The 20,289-nt window shown below is 37.0% G+C and overlaps 1 protein-coding gene across 1 annotated transcript; it reads right to left on the minus strand.

Moving 5' to 3' along the window:
- Positions 1-15,211: 15,211 nt before the first annotated feature.
- LOC149813001 (endoglucanase 11-like) lies at positions 15,212-18,389 on the minus strand. Its single transcript, XM_089990934.1, has 5 exons — positions 18,023-18,389; positions 17,701-17,913; positions 17,430-17,630; positions 17,076-17,330; positions 15,212-16,061 (listed from the first exon to the last, which is right to left on the minus strand). Exons 1-5 carry the CDS (start codon positions 18,296-18,298, stop codon positions 15,402-15,404), a joined length of 1,605 nt encoding a protein of 534 aa, XP_089847060.1. The 5' UTR covers positions 18,299-18,389; the 3' UTR covers positions 15,212-15,401.
- Between the last annotated feature and the right edge of the window lie 1,900 nt (positions 18,390-20,289).

Below are 20,289 nucleotides of genomic sequence, written 5' to 3' on the forward strand. Positions count from 1 at the left end.
TTTTTTAACATGTTCTTCTACTTCTTCACGTGATTGGTCAACTTCTTTAACATTTGACATGTTTGAAAAAATGATAATTCTGAAAAAGAATACCAATACATTGAAAAAAATCAATTCTTGGTTCTAAAATAAGACTTCAAGAAACACAAAGACAACATAATAGAGCTCAAGCAGCTACATGATCATTAATCAAATTCAAATTCTAACACACTTAAAAATCATAACATAACTTAGCATGAAAAACTAACAAAAAGATTATATTACACAAAAACATAAAATCTTTAAAAATTAAATACCTTTTTCCCATAAATATAAATATATAATAAAAGATTAAAAAGCAAACACACCCTAAAAAAATCAATGCAAAACATAATAAATGAAAACATATTTTACTCTCTGGTTAGGTAGAAGATGGAAATTGTCACCCCTCTTCCTCCTGTTATAGAGAGAGAGACTGATAGAGAGATTTGCAAGTAGGGATGCTGTTGTATTTGGTTTTATATACTTGTTGAATCTATTGGTGGGATATGACTTATTTGCTGAGATATATATGCTTCTCGCCCAGTTTAATTATTTCACGGTGCCAAGGTATGGGAACAAAATACTTAAAAAATGTAAAATTTTGATTTTATGCACGAGTATCATTGAATTGGTCCACTTCATGTTAGAAAAATATCATTTTGGGGGCATTATCACTAAAAGGCTTTCTGCATTTCAGGATTATTGCAGCTTAAATCCTATGGATGCTATCTATAAGTTTTGTTTAGTAAAACATAAGTTTTGAATCATGTGATTGCGACACATAAGTAGGTTTTTAAGGGGTTTAAAATTATTGTTCGACATTGCACTAAAATTTTATCGATTTGCTGATCAAATTCAAAAGCACAATGATGAGCTTGCAGCTCTTGAAACTTGGGATAACGGGAAGCCCTTTGAGCAAACATCTCAAAAGGAAATTCCAATGTTGGTCCGGTGTATCCGGTACTATGGTGGTATGTTGATCATGAAATTGCATGCAAGAAATTCACCAGCCAAGTTGTACATTGTAGTGTAGCCTGAGGCATTGTGTGATTTGTTCAAGGTGGGTGGATAAGACCCATGGTCTCACTGTTCTAGCTGATGGAAGTCACCATGGTTAAGTGTTGCATGAACCCATTGGAGTGGTTGGACAAATCATTCCTTGGAACTTTCCACTTCTCATGTTAGCTTGTGGGAACATTGTTGTACTTAAGACATCAGAGCAGACACCTGAGGTATGTTCATGTAGTGAGGTTACTTATTGATGATAGTTTGCTTCACAAATTCTACTATAGATTTTGGTCTAGAACTTGAAAAATAAGTGCATTCATTTTGTACCTTTCAACATCATAGCAGAAAGTTCCATTAATGTTGATTGACTTTGCTGCTAAACTTGCACAGTAGTTTGAAGATTTCAGATTTTCATGTTCTTTTTTTGCACATTGCTTGAAAAATCACTAAAAAGAATGCTACCAAAGGCCTATGCCTAGGTAGTGCACAAGACATTGGGAACTTTTTGTGAGTAATAGTGCACAAAGACATTGGGAACTTGAAGTGCTTGCCTTTGGTCTTAACAGGAATACTTATAGTTATTGCTGTTAAAACTTTCCAAGTGGATTCTTTAAGAACTTGTACAGTGGATCTTCAGCCATGGCTTTTATGCTATCATTTTGTTATCTATTCCTTGCAATCCATTATTGGTTGGTAATCCTGTCTGCCTTAATTGTCCAAAGCAGCAACGCATGCATGAAGATGCAGATCTGTTAAGGCGCTGTTCATGAGTTAGGCATTAGAGGTAGTTAGAGAATTGGAAAAGCTAAATGCCTTCAATTTCTAAAAGTTGGAAGATACCTCCTTTTGAAGGAGGTATTTTTGCCAGCTCTTTATTTGCAGTGCATATTCAAAGGGTTAATATCATAAGCTACCTTCTCAACTTTTCAATGCCACCTTGACATTTTTGTTCAAAACAACCACTTCCATAGGAGTTTGACCCAACTTCATACCAAAACTGCATCTTTTGCTCCAACTTTCAGCTCCCAACAGGACCTAAAGTTGGTATTTGTTTGGTATCGCTACCAATCTTCATCAATTATGTTTTTTTTTTCTTATATATGGTTTAGATTTTAGGTATTTTTCATTTAAACGGGTAATTCTGTAATTTATTTAGTGAATGCATGCTAAATTTATTTTTTTCTTATATATGATAAAGATTTTTTTAACATGTTCTTCTACTTCTTCACGTGATTGGTCAACTTCTTTAACATTTGACATGTTTGAAAAAATGATAATTCTGAAAAAGAATACCAATACATTGAAAAAAATCAATTCTTGGTTCTAAAATAAGACTTCAAGAAACACAAAGACAACATAATAGAGCTCAAGCAGCTACATGATCATTAATCAAATTCAAATTCTAACACACTTAAAAATCATAACATAACTTAGCATGAAAAACTAACAAAAAGATTATATTACACAAAAACATAAAATCTTTAAAAATTAAATACCTTTTTCCCATAAATATAAATATATAATAAAAGATTAAAAAGCAAACACACCCTAAAAAAATCAATGCAAAACATAATAAATGAAAACATATTTTACTCTCTGGTTAGGTAGAAGATGGAAATTGTCACCCCTCTTCCTCCTGTTATAGAGAGAGAGACTGATAGAGAGATTTGCAAGTAGGGATGCTGTTGTATTTGGTTTTATATACTTGTTGAATCTATTGGTGGGATATGACTTATTTGCTGAGATATATATGCTTCTCGCCCAGTTTAATTATTTCACGGTGCCAAGGTATGGGAACAAAATACTTAAAAAATGTAAAATTTTGATTTTATGCACGAGTATCATTGAATTGGTCCACTTCATGTTAGAAAAATATCATTTTGGGGGCATTATCACTAAAAGGCTTTCTGCATTTCAGGATTATTGCAGCTTAAATCCTATGGATGCTATCTATAAGTTTTGTTTAGTAAAACATAAGTTTTGAATCATGTGATTGCGACACATAAGTAGGTTTTTAAGGGGTTTAAAATTATTGTTCGACATTGCACTAAAATTTTATCGATTTGCTGATCAAATTCAAAAGCACAATGATGAGCTTGCAGCTCTTGAAACTTGGGATAACGGGAAGCCCTTTGAGCAAACATCTCAAAAGGAAATTCCAATGTTGGTCCGGTGTATCCGGTACTATGGTGGTATGTTGATCATGAAATTGCATGCAAGAAATTCACCAGCCAAGTTGTACATTGTAGTGTAGCCTGAGGCATTGTGTGATTTGTTCAAGGTGGGTGGATAAGACCCATGGTCTCACTGTTCCAGCTGATGGAAGTCACCATGGTTAAGTGTTGCATGAACCCATTGGAGTGGTTGGACAAATCATTCCTTGGAACTTTCCACTTCTCATGTTAGCTTGTGGGAACATTGTTGTACTTAAGACCTCAGAGCAGACACCTGAGGTATGTTCATGTAGTGAGGTTACTTATTGATGATAGTTTGCTTCACAAATTCTACTATAGATTTTGGTCTAGAACTTGAAAAATAAGTGCATTCATTTTGTACCTTTCAACATCATAGCAGAAAGTTCCATTAATGTTGATTGACTTTGCTGCTAAACTTGCACAGTAGTTTGAAGATTTCAGATTTTCATGTTCTTTTTTTGCACATTGCTTGAAAAATCACTAAAAAGAATGCTACCAAAGGCCTATGCCTAGGTAGTGCACAAGACATTGGGAACTTTTTGTGAGTAATAGTGCACAAAGACATTGGGAACTTGAAGTGCTTGCCTTTGGTCTTAACAGGAATACTTATAGTTATTGCTGTTAAAACTTTCCAAGTGGATTCTTTAAGAACTTGTACAGTGGATCTTCAGCCATGGCTTTTATGCTATCATTTTGTTATCTATTCCTTGCAATCCATTATTGGTTGGTAATCCTGTCTGCCTTAATTGTCCAAAGCAGCAACGCATGCATGAAGATGCAGATCTGTTAAGGCGCTGTTCATGAGTTAGGCATTAGAGGTAGTTAGAGAATTGGAAAAGCTAAATGCCTTCAATTTCTAAAAGTTGGAAGATACCTCCTTTTGAAGGAGGTATTTTTGCCAGCTCTTTATTTGCAGTGCATATTCAAAGGGTTAATATCATAAGCTACCTTCTCAACTTTTCAATGCCACCTTGACATTTTTGTTCAAAACAACCACTTCCATAGGAGTTTGACCCAACTTCATACCAAAACTGCATCTTTTGCTCCAACTTTCAGCTCCCAACAGGACCTAAAGTTGGTATTTGTTTGGTATCGCTACCAATCTTCATCAATTATGTTTTTTTTTTCTTATATATGGTTTAGATTTTAGGTATTTTTCATTTAAACGGGTAATTCTGTAATTTATTTAGTGAATGCATGCTAAATTTATTTTTTTCTTATATATGATAAAGATTTTTTTAACATGTTCTTCTACTTCTTCACGTGATTGGTCAACTTCTTTAACATTTGACATGTTTGAAAAAATGATAATTCTGAAAAAGAATACCAATACATTGAAAAAAATCAATTCTTGGTTCTAAAATAAGACTTCAAGAAACACAAAGACAACATAATAGAGCTCAAGCAGCTACATGATCATTAATCAAATTCAAATTCTAACACACTTAAAAATCATAACATAACTTAGCATGAAAAACTAACAAAAAGATTATATTACACAAAAACATAAAATCTTTAAAAATTAAATACCTTTTTCCCATAAATATAAATATATAATAAAAGATTAAAAAGCAAACACACCCTAAAAAAATCAATGCAAAACATAATAAATGAAAACATATTTTACTCTCTGGTTAGGTAGAAGATGGAAATTGTCACCCCTCTTCCTCCTGTTATAGAGAGAGAGACTGATAGAGAGATTTGCAAGTAGGGATGCTGTTGTATTTGGTTTTATATACTTGTTGAATCTATTGGTGGGATATGACTTATTTGCTGAGATATATAGGCTTCTCGCCCAGTTTAATTATTTCACGGTGCCAAGGTATGGGAACAAAATACTTAAAAAATGTAAAATTTTGATTTTATGCACGAGTATCATTGAATTGGTCCACTTCATGTTAGAAAAATATCATTTTGGGGGCATTATCACTAAAAGGCTTTCTGCATTTCAGGATTATTGCAGCTTAAATCCTATGGATGCTATCTATAAGTTTTGTTTAGTAAAACATAAGTTTTGAATCATGTGATTGCGACACATAAGTAGGTTTTTAAGGGGTTTAAAATTATTGTTCGACATTGCACTAAAATTTTATCGATTTGCTGATCAAATTCAAAAGCACAATGATGAGCTTGCAGCTCTTGAAACTTGGGATAACGGGAAGCCCTTTGAGCAAACATCTCAAAAGGAAATTCCAATGTTGGTCCGGTGTATCCGGTACTATGGTGGTATGTTGATCATGAAATTGCATGCAAGAAATTCACCAGCCAAGTTGTACATTGTAGTGTAGCCTGAGGCATTGTGTGATTTGTTCAAGGTGGGTGGATAAGACCCATGGTCTCACTGTTCCAGCTGATGGAAGTCACCATGGTTAAGTGTTGCATGAACCCATTGGAGTGGTTGGACAAATCATTCCTTGGAACTTTCCACTTCTCATGTTAGCTTGTGGGAACATTGTTGTACTTAAGACCTCAGAGCAGACACCTGAGGTATGTTCATGTAGTGAGGTTACTTATTGATGATAGTTTGCTTCACAAATTCTACTATAGATTTTGGTCTAGAACTTGAAAAATAAGTGCATTCATTTTGTACCTTTCAACATCATAGCAGAAAGTTCCATTAATGTTGATTGACTTTGCTGCTAAACTTGCACAGTAGTTTGAAGATTTCAGATTTTCATGTTCTTTTTTTGCACATTGCTTGAAAAATCACTAAAAAGAATGCTACCAAAGGCCTATGCCTAGGTAGTGCACAAGACATTGGGAACTTTTTGTGAGTAATAGTGCACAAAGACATTGGGAACTTGAAGTGCTTGCCTTTGGTCTTAACAGGAATACTTATAGTTATTGCTGTTAAAACTTTCCAAGTGGATTCTTTAAGAACTTGTACAGTGGATCTTCAGCCATGGCTTTTATGCTATCATTTTGTTATCTATTCCTTGCAATCCATTATTGGTTGGTAATCCTGTCTGCCTTAATTGTCCAAAGCAGCAACGCATGCATGAAGATGCAGATCTGTTAAGGCGCTGTTCATGAGTTAGGCATTAGAGGTAGTTAGAGAATTGGAAAAGCTAAATGCCTTCAATTTCTAAAAGTTGGAAGATACCTCCTTTTGAAGGAGGTATTTTTGCCAGCTCTTTATTTGCAGTGCATATTCAAAGGGTTAATATCATAAGCTACCTTCTCAACTTTTCAATGCCACCTTGACATTTTTGTTCAAAACAACCACTTCCATAGGAGTTTGACCCAACTTCATACCAAAACTGCATCTTTTGCTCCAACTTTCAGCTCCCAACAGGACCTAAAGTTGGTATTTGTTTGGTATCGCTACCAATCTTCATCAATTATGTTTTTTTTTTCTTATATATGGTTTAGATTTTAGGTATTTTTCATTTAAACGGGTAATTCTGTAATTTATTTAGTGAATGCATGCTAAATTTATTTTTTTCTTATATATGATAAAGATTTTTTTAACATGTTCTTCTACTTCTTCACGTGATTGGTCAACTTCTTTAACATTTGACATGTTTGAAAAAATGATAATTCTGAAAAAGAATACCAATACATTGAAAAAAATCAATTCTTGGTTCTAAAATAAGACTTCAAGAAACACAAAGACAACATAATAGAGCTCAAGCAGCTACATGATCATTAATCAAATTCAAATTCTAACACACTTAAAAATCATAACATAACTTAGCATGAAAAACTAACAAAAAGATTATATTACACAAAAACATAAAATCTTTAAAAATTAAATACCTTTTTCCCATAAATATAAATATATAATAAAAGATTAAAAAGCAAACACACCCTAAAAAAATCAATGCAAAACATAATAAATGAAAACATATTTTACTCTCTGGTTAGGTAGAAGATGGAAATTGTCACCCCTCTTCCTCCTGTTATAGAGAGAGAGACTGATAGAGAGATTTGCAAGTAGGGATGCTGTTGTATTTGGTTTTATATACTTGTTGAATCTATTGGTGGGATATGACTTATTTGCTGAGATATATAGGCTTCTCGCCCAGTTTAATTATTTCACGGTGCCAAGGTATGGGAACAAAATACTTAAAAAATGTAAAATTTTGATTTTATGCACGAGTATCATTGAATTGGTCCACTTCATGTTAGAAAAATATCATTTTGGGGGCATTATCACTAAAAGGCTTTCTGCATTTCAGGATTATTGCAGCTTAAATCCTATGGATGCTATCTATAAGTTTTGTTTAGTAAAACATAAGTTTTGAATCATGTGATTGCGACACATAAGTAGGTTTTTAAGGGGTTTAAAATTATTGTTCGACATTGCACTAAAATTTTATCGATTTGCTGATCAAATTCAAAAGCACAATGATGAGCTTGCAGCTCTTGAAACTTGGGATAACGGGAAGCCCTTTGAGCAAACATCTCAAAAGGAAATTCCAATGTTGGTCCGGTGTATCCGGTACTATGGTGGTATGTTGATCATGAAATTGCATGCAAGAAATTCACCAGCCAAGTTGTACATTGTAGTGTAGCCTGAGGCATTGTGTGATTTGTTCAAGGTGGGTGGATAAGACCCATGGTCTCACTGTTCCAGCTGATGGAAGTCACCATGGTTAAGTGTTGCATGAACCCATTGGAGTGGTTGGACAAATCATTCCTTGGAACTTTCCACTTCTCATGTTAGCTTGTGGGAACATTGTTGTACTTAAGACCTCAGAGCAGACACTTGAGGTATGTTCATGTAGTGAGGTTACTTATTGATGATAGTTTGCTTCACAAATTCTACTATAGATTTTGGTCTAGAACTTGAAAAATAAGTGCATTCATTTTGTACCTTTCAACATCATAGCAGAAAGTTCCATTAATGTTGATTGACTTTGCTGCTAAACTTGCACAGTAGTTTGAAGATTTCAGATTTTCATGTTCCTTTTTTGCACATTGCTTGAAAAATCACTAAAAAGAATGCTACCAAAGGCCTATGCCTAGGTAGTGCACAAGACATTGGGAACTTTTTGTGAGTAATAGTGCACAAAGACATTGGGAACTTGAAGTGCTTGCCTTTGGTCTTAACAGGAATACTTATAGTTATTGCTGTTAAAACTTTCCAAGTGGATTCTTTAAGAACTTGTACAGTGGATCTTCAGCCATGGCTTTTATGCTATCATTTTGTTATCTATTCCTTGCAATCCATTATTGGTTGGTAATCCTGTCTGCCTTAATTGTCCAAAGCAGCAACGCATGCATGAAGATGCAGATCTGTTAAGGCGCTGTTCATGAGTTAGGCATTAGAGGTAGTTAGAGAATTGGAAAAGCTAAATGCCTTCAATTTCTAAAAGTTGGAAGATACCTCCTTTTGAAGGAGGTATTTTTGCCAGCTCTTTATTTGCAGTGCATATTCAAAGGGTTAATATCATAAGCTACCTTCTCAACTTTTCAATGCCACCTTGACATTTTTGTTCAAAACAACCACTTCCATAGGAGTTTGACCCAACTTCATACCAAAACTGCATCTTTTGCTCCAACTTTCAGCTCCCAACAGGACCTAAAGTTGGTATTTGTTTGGTATCGCTACCAATCTTCATCAATTATGTTTTTTTTTCTTATATATGGTTTAGATTTTAGGTATTTTTCATTTAAACGGGTAATTCTGTAATTTATTTAGTGAATGCATGCTAAATTTATTTTTTTCTTATATATGATAAAGATTTTTTTAACATGTTCTTCTACTTCTTCACGTGATTGGTCAACTTCTTTAACATTTGACATGTTTGACAAAATGATAATTCTGAAAAAGAATACCAATACATTGAAAAAAATCAATTCTTGGTTCTAAAATAAGACTTCAAGAAACACAAAGACAACATAATAGAGCTCAAACAGCTACATGATCATTAATCAAATTCAAATTCTAACACACTTAAAAATCATAACATAACTTAGCATGAAAAACTAACAAAAAGATTATATTACACAAAAACATAAAATCTTTAAAAATTAAATACCTTTTTCCCATAAATATAAATATATAATAAAAGATTAAAAAGCAAACACACCCTAAAAAAATCAATGCAAAACATAATAAATGAAAACATATTTTACTCTCTGGTTAGGTAGAAGATGGAAATTGTCACCCCTCTTCCTCCTGTTATAGAGAGAGAGACTGATAGAGAGATTTGCAAGTAGGGATGCTGTTGTATTTGGTTTTATATACTTGTTGAATCTATTGGTGGGATATGACTTATTTGCTGAGATATATATGCTTCTCGCCCAGTTTAATTATTTCACGGTGCCAAGGTATGGGAACAAAATACTTAAAAAATGTAAAATTTTGATTTTATGCACGATTATCATTGAATTGGTCCACTTCATGTTAGAAAAATATCATTTTGGGGGCATTATCACTAAAAGGCTTTCTGCATTTCAGGATTATTGCAGCTTAAATCCTATGGATGCTATCTATAAGTTTTGTTTAGTAAAACATAAGTTTTGAATCATGTGATTGCGACACATAAGTAGGTTTTTAAGGGGTTTAAAAATTATTGTTCGACATTGCACTAAAATTTTATCGATTTGTTGATCAAATTCAAAAGCACAATGATGAGCTTGCAGCTCTTGAAACTTGGGATAACGGGAAGCCCTTTGAGCAAACATCTCAAAAGGAAATTCCAATGTTGGTCCGGTGTTTCCGGTACTATGGTGGTATGTTGATCATGAAATTGCATGCAAGAAATTCACCAGCCAAGTTGTACATTGTAGTGTAGCCTGAGGCATTGTGTGATTTGTTCAGGGTGGGTGGATAAGTCCCATGGTCTCACTGTTCCAGCTGATGGAAGTCACCATGGTTAAGTGTTGCATGAACCCATTGGAGTGGTTGGACAAATCATTCCTTGGAACTTTCCACTTCTCATGTTAGCTTGTGGGAACATTGTTGTACTTAAGACCTCAGAGCAGACACCTGAGGTATGTTCATGTAGTGAGGTTACTTATTGATGATAGTTTGCTTCACAAATTCTACTATAGATTTTGGTCTAGAACTTGAAAAATAAGTGCATTCATTTTGTACCTTTCAACATCATAGCAGAAAGTTCCATTAATGTTGATTGACTTTGCTGCTAAACTTGCACAGTAGTTTGAAGATTTCAGATTTTCATGTTCCTTTTTTGCACATTGCTTGAAAAATCACTAAAAAGAATGCTACCAAAGGCCTATGCCTAGGTAGTGCACAAGACATTGGGAACTTTTTGTGAGCAATAGTGCACAAAGACATTGGGAACTTGAAGTGCTTGCCTTTGGTCTTAACAGGAATACTTATAGTTATTGCTGTTAAAACTTTCCAAGTGGATTCTTTAAGAACTTGTACAGTGGATCTTCAGCCATGGCTTTTATGCTATCATTTTGTTATCTATTCCTTGCAATCCATTATTGGTTGGTAATCCTGTCTGCCTTAATTGTCCAAAGCAGCAACGCATGCATGAAGATGCAGATCTGTTAAGGCGCTGTTCATGAGTTAGGCATTAGAGGTAGTTAGAGAATTGGAAAAGCTAAATGCCTTCAATTTCTAAAAGTTGGAAGATACCTCCTTTTGAAGGAGGTATTTTTGCCAGCTCTTTATTTGCAGTGCATATTCAAAGGGTTAATATCATAAGCTACCTTCTCAACTTTTCAATGCCACCTTGACATTTTTGTTCAAAACAACCACTTCCATAGGAGTTTGACCCAACTTCATACCAAAACTGCATCTTTTGCTCCAACTTTCAGCTCCCAACAGGACCTAAAGTTGGTATTTGTTTGGTATCGCTACCAATCTTCATCAATTATGTTTTTTTTTCTTATATATGGTTTATTTTTCATTTAAACGGGTAATTCTGTAATTTATTAAGTGAATGCATGCTAAATTTATTTTTTTCTTATATATGATAAAGATTTTTTTAACATGTTCTTCTACTTCTTCACGTGATTGGTCAACTTCTTTAACATTTGACATGTTTGACAAAATGATAATTCTGAAAAAGAATACCAATACATTGAAAAAAATCAATTCTTGGTTCTAAAATAAGACTTCAAGAAACACAAAGACAACATAATAGAGCTCAAACAACTACATGATCATTAATCAAATTCAAATTCTAACACACTTAAAAATCATAACATAACTTAGCATGAAAAACTAACAAAAAGATTATATTACACAAAAACATAAAATCTTTAAAAATTAAATACCTTTTTCCCATAAATATAAATATATAATAAAAGATTAAAAAGCAAACACACCCTAAAAAAATCAATGCAAAACATAATAAATGAAAACATATTTTACTCTCTGGTTAGGTAGAAGATGGAAATTGTCACCCCTCTTCCTCCTGTTATAGAGAGAGAGACTGATAGAGAGATTTGCAAGTAGGGATGCTGTTGTATTTGGTTTTATATACTTGTTGAATCTATTGGTGGGATATGACTTATTTGCTGAGATATATATGCTTCTCGCCCAGTTTAATTATTTCACGGTGCCAAGGTATGGGAACAAAATACTTAAAAAATGTAAAATTTTGATTTTATGCACGAGTATCATTGAATTGGTCCACTTCATGTTAGAAAAATATCATTTTGGGGGCATTATCACTAAAAGGCTTTCTGCATTTCAGGATTATTGCAGCTTAAATCCTATGGATGCTATCTATAAGTTTTGTTTAGTAAAACATAAGTTTTGAATCATGTGATTGCGACACATAAGTAGGTTTTTAAGGGGTTTAAAAATTATTGTTCGACATTGCACTAAAATTTTATGACTAAAAAAATCAAAATAACATGATTTAAGGTTTGATCCTCAACAAACAAACCATCATGATCACATCAGATTGAGTGGATAAAGCTTGAAGCTATGATTTCCAGCTCAATAGTTCCATACAATTATATGCCTTAATAACACAAAAATATTAATCATATATATAAAATTGCTAAAATCAATTGCACATCATGCGTCGCATGGATCCCAACAAGAAAGAGACGATTGGTAGATAAAGATTTATGAAAGATCACCTAATTCACAACTAGTGCCACATGTAGGGAGGTTAATCTCCCGATCGCCCTTCATCAGGTCTTGGGCCCCACGTCTAACAGACCCTGTCCCTAAGATGGGGGGTGGTCAAGTGCTTAATGCACAAATATTTGTGCAATCATATTGCACCTGATCTTTTCACAATATTTTAAATGCCACTTTTTTTACTTGGTAATATTACTGCAATTTATAATCTATCATAACCACCCCCGTGCCCCCCACCAACTCAGGTTGGATTAGATATCCATAAAAAAATCATAAACCCAACCCGACTCACATGATACTTGGTTGGGAACCCTAATAACATCTGGATCGGGCAATTTTTTGGCCCATACCCAGATATCCTGGTTTAGCCTGGCTTGGGTTCCCAAGACAAACCTGATCCATTGGCAGCCCTAGATCTATCATGATACAATTTTCCAGTGACTGGTAGTAAGCCAACGGGCATTATAATATCAAACTCACACAAAACAGATTCTGTTCCTTGCTAGATGTGGCATGGGCTAGACCTAGGGATGGAAAGGTGTTGGAATTGGTGGATACAATCGGATGTAGCCTAATCAAATTCAAGGTCAGGTTATAGACTTAGATGAAGAAAGCCACTTCGAAACATGGATCCAATTATTTATTTATTCTAATTGGGTATGTATTATGTGTAAATGGGGTTGGATTTTAGCTGAAACCATGTCTACATTTGGATTGGATTCAGATGTAAAAATCTAAAACCAACTCTGACCCAATTAGCTAGAGAGATCCAAAATCATACTGAATCCAATTGAACGGATTCAGGTTGGTTGGATTTCTGATCCAAACCTATATTATTGATATGCCTACTAGATACTCTTATCAGTTGACTAATCATCAATACTAATTAAAAATTCTAGGTCTTCAATTTCAATTTGCCCAACCTACCTTAAACTACATTTGCATTTTACAAAATTTGGGCATGGTCGACAGCCGGATAGGGCAGATAGAACTAATTAAACTCATTTAACCTTTGGTCAGTAAAGACAGTAGCATTCAATTACTGCTTCGATTCAGATTCGGTTGAGAGTTTTACATCCGAATCCGATCAATATCCTTATACCAATTTAGCTAATAAGATCCAGATTCAGTCTTATATCGTAATCTGAATCTGATCACCACATATCTGATTAGGTCAGATTCAGTGGTGACCAGATCTTGAATTAAATCTTTGTAGTTTACATCCCTAATGGCTGGAGCACAGACAGCTTGATCCCAATATGAGAGCCTTAAGGGTAGTACAACATTAATCAATCCATAATTCGGATCTGGATCTGAGACATGACAACCTCAATCCGATCCACCGCCAGCCCTTGACCAAACTTCCCAAAGTGGAGCCTACCATGTAATGTGGGCCCATGTGGCACTGTTGCAAATTCATAAGTTTCAGGAGGTGCACAGAAAACATAAAGTCTTTGACATGATATTGGCAGCAAAAACAAAGGGGAGTCTTTGTCCTCATTAGTCCTGCTCCTGCAAAGATGCAATCACCCTATAAAAGCAGGCACACAAAATCAAATTTCCTCGTTTCTGCCTACCTTCAATCGATGCAAACTTGGTGGAGCTTTGATCAACTGAGAATAGGGTCTAGGCAAACGTTTTTCACCTTTTTCTTTTTCTGAGGAATTCTTTATATTTTTCTTTCAAAACTTTACGCCATTGGGCTTGCCCTTTTTAGTTGTTTTTGTTTTTTTTCTTTTCTTTTTTGAATAGGAAAAACCCACCATGCAGTTCAGACCAATGTTGTCAGTATCGGTATTGGCCCTGTATAGTTTGGCCAACAATTCAGGTGAATGGGCCGATACCGGTACTCAAGTGAATCGTTCTGAGTCGGCCAAAAAATAATTAAAAAATATTGTGTGTCAATCAGAACATGACGCGTGTTAAAGCTATTACAATAATATTTAAAAATAATTTTAAGTATCTTTTTATATTTATTAAAAATAACTGATTCAGGAGTCAAGCATATCGATTTTCTGCCGATACTATAAGTATCGTCCTATGCACCGATACTGACAACATTGGTTCCGACGGTCTGGCATAGGACGAGAAGCGTCACGATGAATGCAGTCTGCGTCGTGTTGGGATGGCAAATTAGGAGTAATCACATTGCACACTTTAGTGTGCTGCTGCGACACCTGCCGTGCATCCTCCATCTTCTGTTGGGCCTCACAGTTAACAGGCTGTACCCCAGAGATAGAGGGCGGTCAGGTGGAGCAGCACACTCAAAGTGTATAATGTGATTGCACCTGATCCTCCCTCTGTCCCTGGTGTAAAGCTCCATGAGTAATCCCCCAAGCCTACTTGAAAATAGTTTTTATGTAAACTTCTATTTTGCAACAAAGGATGCACATCTTGGGTATAGAACGGGCAACGTTTTTCAACTTGAGTGCCTTAAAGGTGACCCCACTGTACTAGGCACGTGGGGCCCTTGTGGGAATTGGAGATCAACTGAAACCAATGAAATTATTAATATACAAAGAGTCATTTACTATTTGAACAAAAGGCATAATCCTTCCAGCCCTAATATTAATAGAAAAAATAATATTAGTACTAAGTGAATTCCATGTTGGTCGTAGGGTTGGCTCAACTTGCCCTTTCACCTTCTACCAGTGTGGCCCACTTAAATGTACTCAAGGGCTCCATCCTCACAAATTCATGTGAGGTTTCTCTTTCCTTCTTTATTATGGACCTATTTATTGTCATCTCCCTAGTCTCTTTTTGTTGGGTAATGCACTAGTGCACTAGATCTTGGTAGTAAGAAGGTACAAATATTCACCATGGTTATAAAATACGCCATGATTGTGGTTTTTTCATGTGGGTCCAAAATTTATGGCCTTTACATTGTGGGACCTGTAGATTCATGTGATAGATATCAGCAAAGATTCGGCAGTCTCAATATCACAATAAAATATTACAAAAATTGAAAAAAAGAAGGCAATAAATTTTCTTTCTTGATTGTTACATAGATAGCAAGGCACACAAAAACAACCCTTGGTTTACTAATAAGTATAATACATGAGAGATAAAGGATTATAATTTCTTGTTTACTAATAAACTACAAGAAATATAGAAAACAAATTCTTGTATATGTACTGAAACGAACATTGGTTCTAGTAAGAGGCAATTTGTTGGTCTTTATGAGGGAGTAGTCTACTGTCCTGATAATGGTACAACTTGGCAAATACCCCAACCAGAGGTGCGGTGTTGTAGGTGCAAGCCTCAGTCTGCATGTAGTTCCTGCGGTTGTCATTGAACGAGTCTTTCGAGTCAGGTCCACCGACAAGCGCGCCTACTAAGACATTAGGGTTTGGTTCTTGGCGACTATACCAATTGTCATACCCCTGGGTGCACCCAATGAACCCGGGGCTCTTGCGGTATGACATGACCGATGCACCTCTATGGTGCACATACTTGGGATACTTTGGACCAAAGCCTACCAAATAACTCATCCCCATCGGGTTCGAGCCCAGGATATAGTCCACTTGAGCCTTGCCAAAGTCCATGAGCTCATCTGGCTCCACGATTTGGTTCTGACAATGAAGGGTCTTACTGAAATGCCTTAGGTAATCAGAGTATATGGTGAGGAGAAATGCTGCACTAGACACATATTGCATGTTGTTCCAGGGCCTGATGAAAAGAAGTCCCCCAGGAGTGAGTTGAACATTGCTCTCATTGTTCCTTTGTAAGCAAGAGCACAAGTAGTGCTCAGCTTTAGACTGGTACAGCTTGAGTGTCTTGGCATACTCATTGTGTTTTCCTTCCATTAGTACCTACAATTACACACAATGTCTAATGATGAGTACTCAAACCAGGTAACCCAGGATAAATAAAATGATTAACGAACAGAGAACTTAAATAGTACTCTGATAATATAAGCTACACTGAACTGTATAGTGACAACCCAATTGTATAGATGGTAGTCTCAGTCTGACATACATGGCTGTTAGGCTGTCCCTATAAATATAGTCAACTTAACATACCATTACCTGCATATGAATAGGCCCTTGGGTGGACTTCAATCTCATGGGCAGTTGCTTATCAAGAGAGAGAGAGAGAGAGAGAGAGAGAGAGAGAGAGAGAGAGAGAGAGGTCCACCAGTTCTAATAAGAAAAAACCAAGTTTCTTAGTTGAAAATGATCAACCCCTCCTGATTAGTTAGAGCAACTATATCATTGATCAATTGATTTTATCAATTTGAAAGTTTCTCTAGAAAAGGTTCCATTCCTAGAAGTAAATGGTCCACTGGGTTATGCACCATTTACTTCTTGGTCCAAGTTTCATCAGTGGTTTGGGTGAATCTAAAACCCGCTTATAAGAATAAATCAGGGCCAAGTCAGCAGTAATGTACCTACTCGGCATAGGGCAGACTAGGAGAAGGCTTTCGGTCAATTTGGTTCCAAGCAATGCTTGAAGACACAAAAAAAATAAAAAAAAGGACCATGCTGACAAACTAGTCAAGTCATCTAAGTCCCGGGGCCCACAACATCTAAGCCCTCATACTGCTTTAAACCACAAAACACAGTGAGTTGGGCATCACTTTCAACCTAATGAAGCAAAGATAGAGAGTACCTTTTCCCCTCAAATTAATTTATCCTGTGACTAACGGTTAACCAAACCACCGACGCTGTATTTTTCTCTTTCACCAACTTTTAGACCAAACCGAATCAACAATAGACTCAGATTGAACCTAGGTGAGACCATACAAGCCTTTGGTCGACTACATGGGCTCTGATTCAATGGCAAGACAGTGACCAAGATGCAGAACCGGATGATTGGGACTATACCTTTGCAGCAAGGATCTGAACCCCGGCGTACTTGACATCCCAACTAAACTCGGTGATCGCCCAACCGGTGCCGCCGAAGGAATCGCCATTGTTAACGACGTAGTTTAGGTAGTCGCCATTATCGGTGGCTCGGTGCAGCCACAGGGCAGCCCACAGCAGCTCATCCTTGTACCCACTAACAGAGGCATAGTAATTCTTGACAATCTCAATGCTATCATCATACTTTCCCCTATACTTGTCCGCAAATGTGAATAACTATACAGAACGGGGCACCAAGGTTAGATCAGGGTTCAATTTTGGTCTAGATTAAGTGGGCAATGCTTATGTTTGGTAAGGGGGTGCTACCAAACTCACCTCTTGTGCATGATGCAGCAGCAGGTGTGAGTAATGTGTGTTGAATCTCTTAAACACCATTGATGCAGCTGCCATAGCCGCAGCCGTTTCTCCGGCGAGATCCGACCCTGGATTCTTTGCGTCAACCTTATAGGCCTGTCTTGAGGTAGTCATGTCCTCTGGCCGTTGCCAACAGTAGTGGTCGGTGTTGCCATCCCCGACCTGCAAACACCTTGATTTCAGCATCATGTATACTCAAGTACAGAAGGTGTTCTAGAAAAACACAATTTACCTCCCCCCATAAGACATTGGGATCAGTGTGCGCTTTGATGAAGTAATCTGTTCCCCATTTGATTGCTTCGAGAGCATGTGTCAGCTCACCCATCTCTTCCATCAGATGGCCGTATTCAATGACGCTCCACGATAACATCGTCACCGAGAAAGCCATCGGTAGCCCAAATTTGACATGATCTCCGGCGTCGTAGTATCCACCTACAAGATCCACCTGCATTTCATCGAAAACAGGCATCCTCTGGTTAGATGTGTACTTTGACAGATAAAAAAAAACGGAGGAGAGGTGGAGGAAGGAAGAAAGAGTGAAGGGATATGCATACTCCTTGTTCCAGCCCATCAGTGAGCCCAGAATGATCTCGCCATGTGACTCGTTGGTTGTATGGGAGGTGGCCGGATCGCTGAGCCTCCAGATAGAGGAGACTTTTTGAGAGCGCGTCTCGGTAATCATAGCCTCCATTTTTTGCAAGGCCAGTGGAGAAGAAGAAGGTGGTGGTGATGAAGATGAATAAGAAGAAAGAGGAGGTGGTGGTGGTGGAGAGAGGAGAGAATTGCATAGAGTTTGTAGTAGGAATGCGGTCTCTCTTTCTTGCTCCCATCTTTGGTTGGTTGGCCTCTTCTTCATCAGCCGTCCAAGTGGGTTTCTTTTCTTTTAAAGACTGCAATCCACAGCACAACACATTCTCTCTCTCTCTCTGGGTGTGACTTAATAATATGGCGCAGATTTGGTAACGGTAATGAGGAGGCGTTAAGGGGGCATGTTATCGGAACATGCACTGTAGCTACAGTGCGTGTGTTCCGGGTCCCGACTGAGCGCTTAACGCTCAGTCGAGTGTATCATATACCTGCCTGCGGGATGTACAGTAGTGTACGGTATACCCATACACCCTACTGAGCTCCAGGCGGCATTCAATCGAGACCCGAAACACATGCATGGATGGGGGGAGAACACACAATAGCCTTCTGGGCGTTACGATATTCAAAATTGGAGCATCTGACTTTATGCTTTATTTCTCAAAAGTCATTTGAGGAGTGAGAACTGGAATAGCTGGCTCAGCTACATTTTAGCACCAAGCTGTGAGCTAGCTTTTCCCCGAACATGGCACATGGGCCTTCAAATTACAAGGCAACCCTTGAAGCTGTAAAAAAAAGGAAAGGGAGGATCCCACTTTATACACAGTCTTGAATGAAAGAAAGAATTAAAGTTGCCTTTCAGATTAGACCAATGTTGTCAAATTCGTAAGGGCCATATAATCTGTAGGCCAACCATTGGCTTCACCTCTCTGCGCAAGCCAATGAGTGTCCTAGCCTTGAAATTTTACACTGCTGGCACGACCACTATAGGTATAGCAGGCTGAGCCAGTGTGGGGTTTCTTTTGGTTATAAATTAAAAAAAAAATAAACTATTGAGATGGATCCTGCCATTCTCATTCCTGCTTGTCTGAATTGGCCAACTTTTAACAAGGTTAAGGTGATATTAAAAATCATGGCAATGGACAGGGGTGGGGGAACAAGGTCTCCACCCCTGCCCATCTCAAAATCCGAACCTCCATCCCCGCATTCATCCCCATACCGGGATGAATTTTAACCTCCCCCCTCCCTTCCCCGTTTCATGTCCTTCATCCCCGGTCCAAACGGGGGTGAGGCGGGGCGGGGCCCTGTTTTCCCTTGATCTATTGTCATCCCTTGGAAGGATTAGGGATGGAGCGGGGTGGGGATCGGGACAGGGATGGGGCAGGGCGGGGGAAAACGTAAGTCCATCCCTGCCTTCATCCCCACACGATGATGGATTTTAACCTTCATCCCACCATCCCCGTTTCATGCCCTTCATCCCTGGTCCAAACGAGGTGCGGCGGGGCGGGGCAGGGCTCCACTTTCCATCCCTAGTACCGAGGGCTACATGGAAAATCTTTTTAAGCTTTTCTCAAAGGCATTTTCGTATCACCAGGGCTTTTTGGTGGAAAGTATGTGCGTTGGATATGTGATTTTCAATATCACCTGATCCCAATCCCTTTTAACCAGCAGTTGACAGATCTCAAAAATAATTGAAATAATATTAAAATTATTTAAAGCATTAAAAACTATTTTTAAGTTTTTGTAGGATTTATTTTAAAAAAAGTCGAAATCAAGTTATTTTTGTATAGATTTTTTGGCTGTACAATATGAATGGAAGGATTCAGGCTGATTGGCAATGATGCTGGCAACATTGGTATAGACGATAGACGTGCAAGTATTGGAATGAACGATGACCTCTTGTTGGGACTTGCTATTTTGCAAGGGAATCTTGTGAGATAAAAAAAAGATTACTGAAATATCTATAAACTTATGGTATTTTTATCTGCATTTTCCCAATTTGTTAATACGATTTTCCTGCCAATATTCGTGACATAGGAAAAAACCATGACGAAAACAAATATAAAACAAATTGCAATTACAAATTAATATATTTAGTGGGGAAATGGCTATTATTACTTGAAATATTTGGTTATTGATTGCTCATGAGGGTTTCTTATCTGGCTACTAGTTCGAAATCTGCACTTCTCGTCCCTCAACAGGAGGCTGAAATTGGGTGTACTCTCTGGTGTACATG

Source organism: Nuphar pumila, chromosome 16 (genome assembly GCF_984573655.1).
Source record: "Nuphar pumila chromosome 16, dmNupPumi1.hap1.1, whole genome shotgun sequence".
NCBI classification, from domain to species: Eukaryota; Viridiplantae; Streptophyta; class Magnoliopsida; order Nymphaeales; family Nymphaeaceae; genus Nuphar; species Nuphar pumila.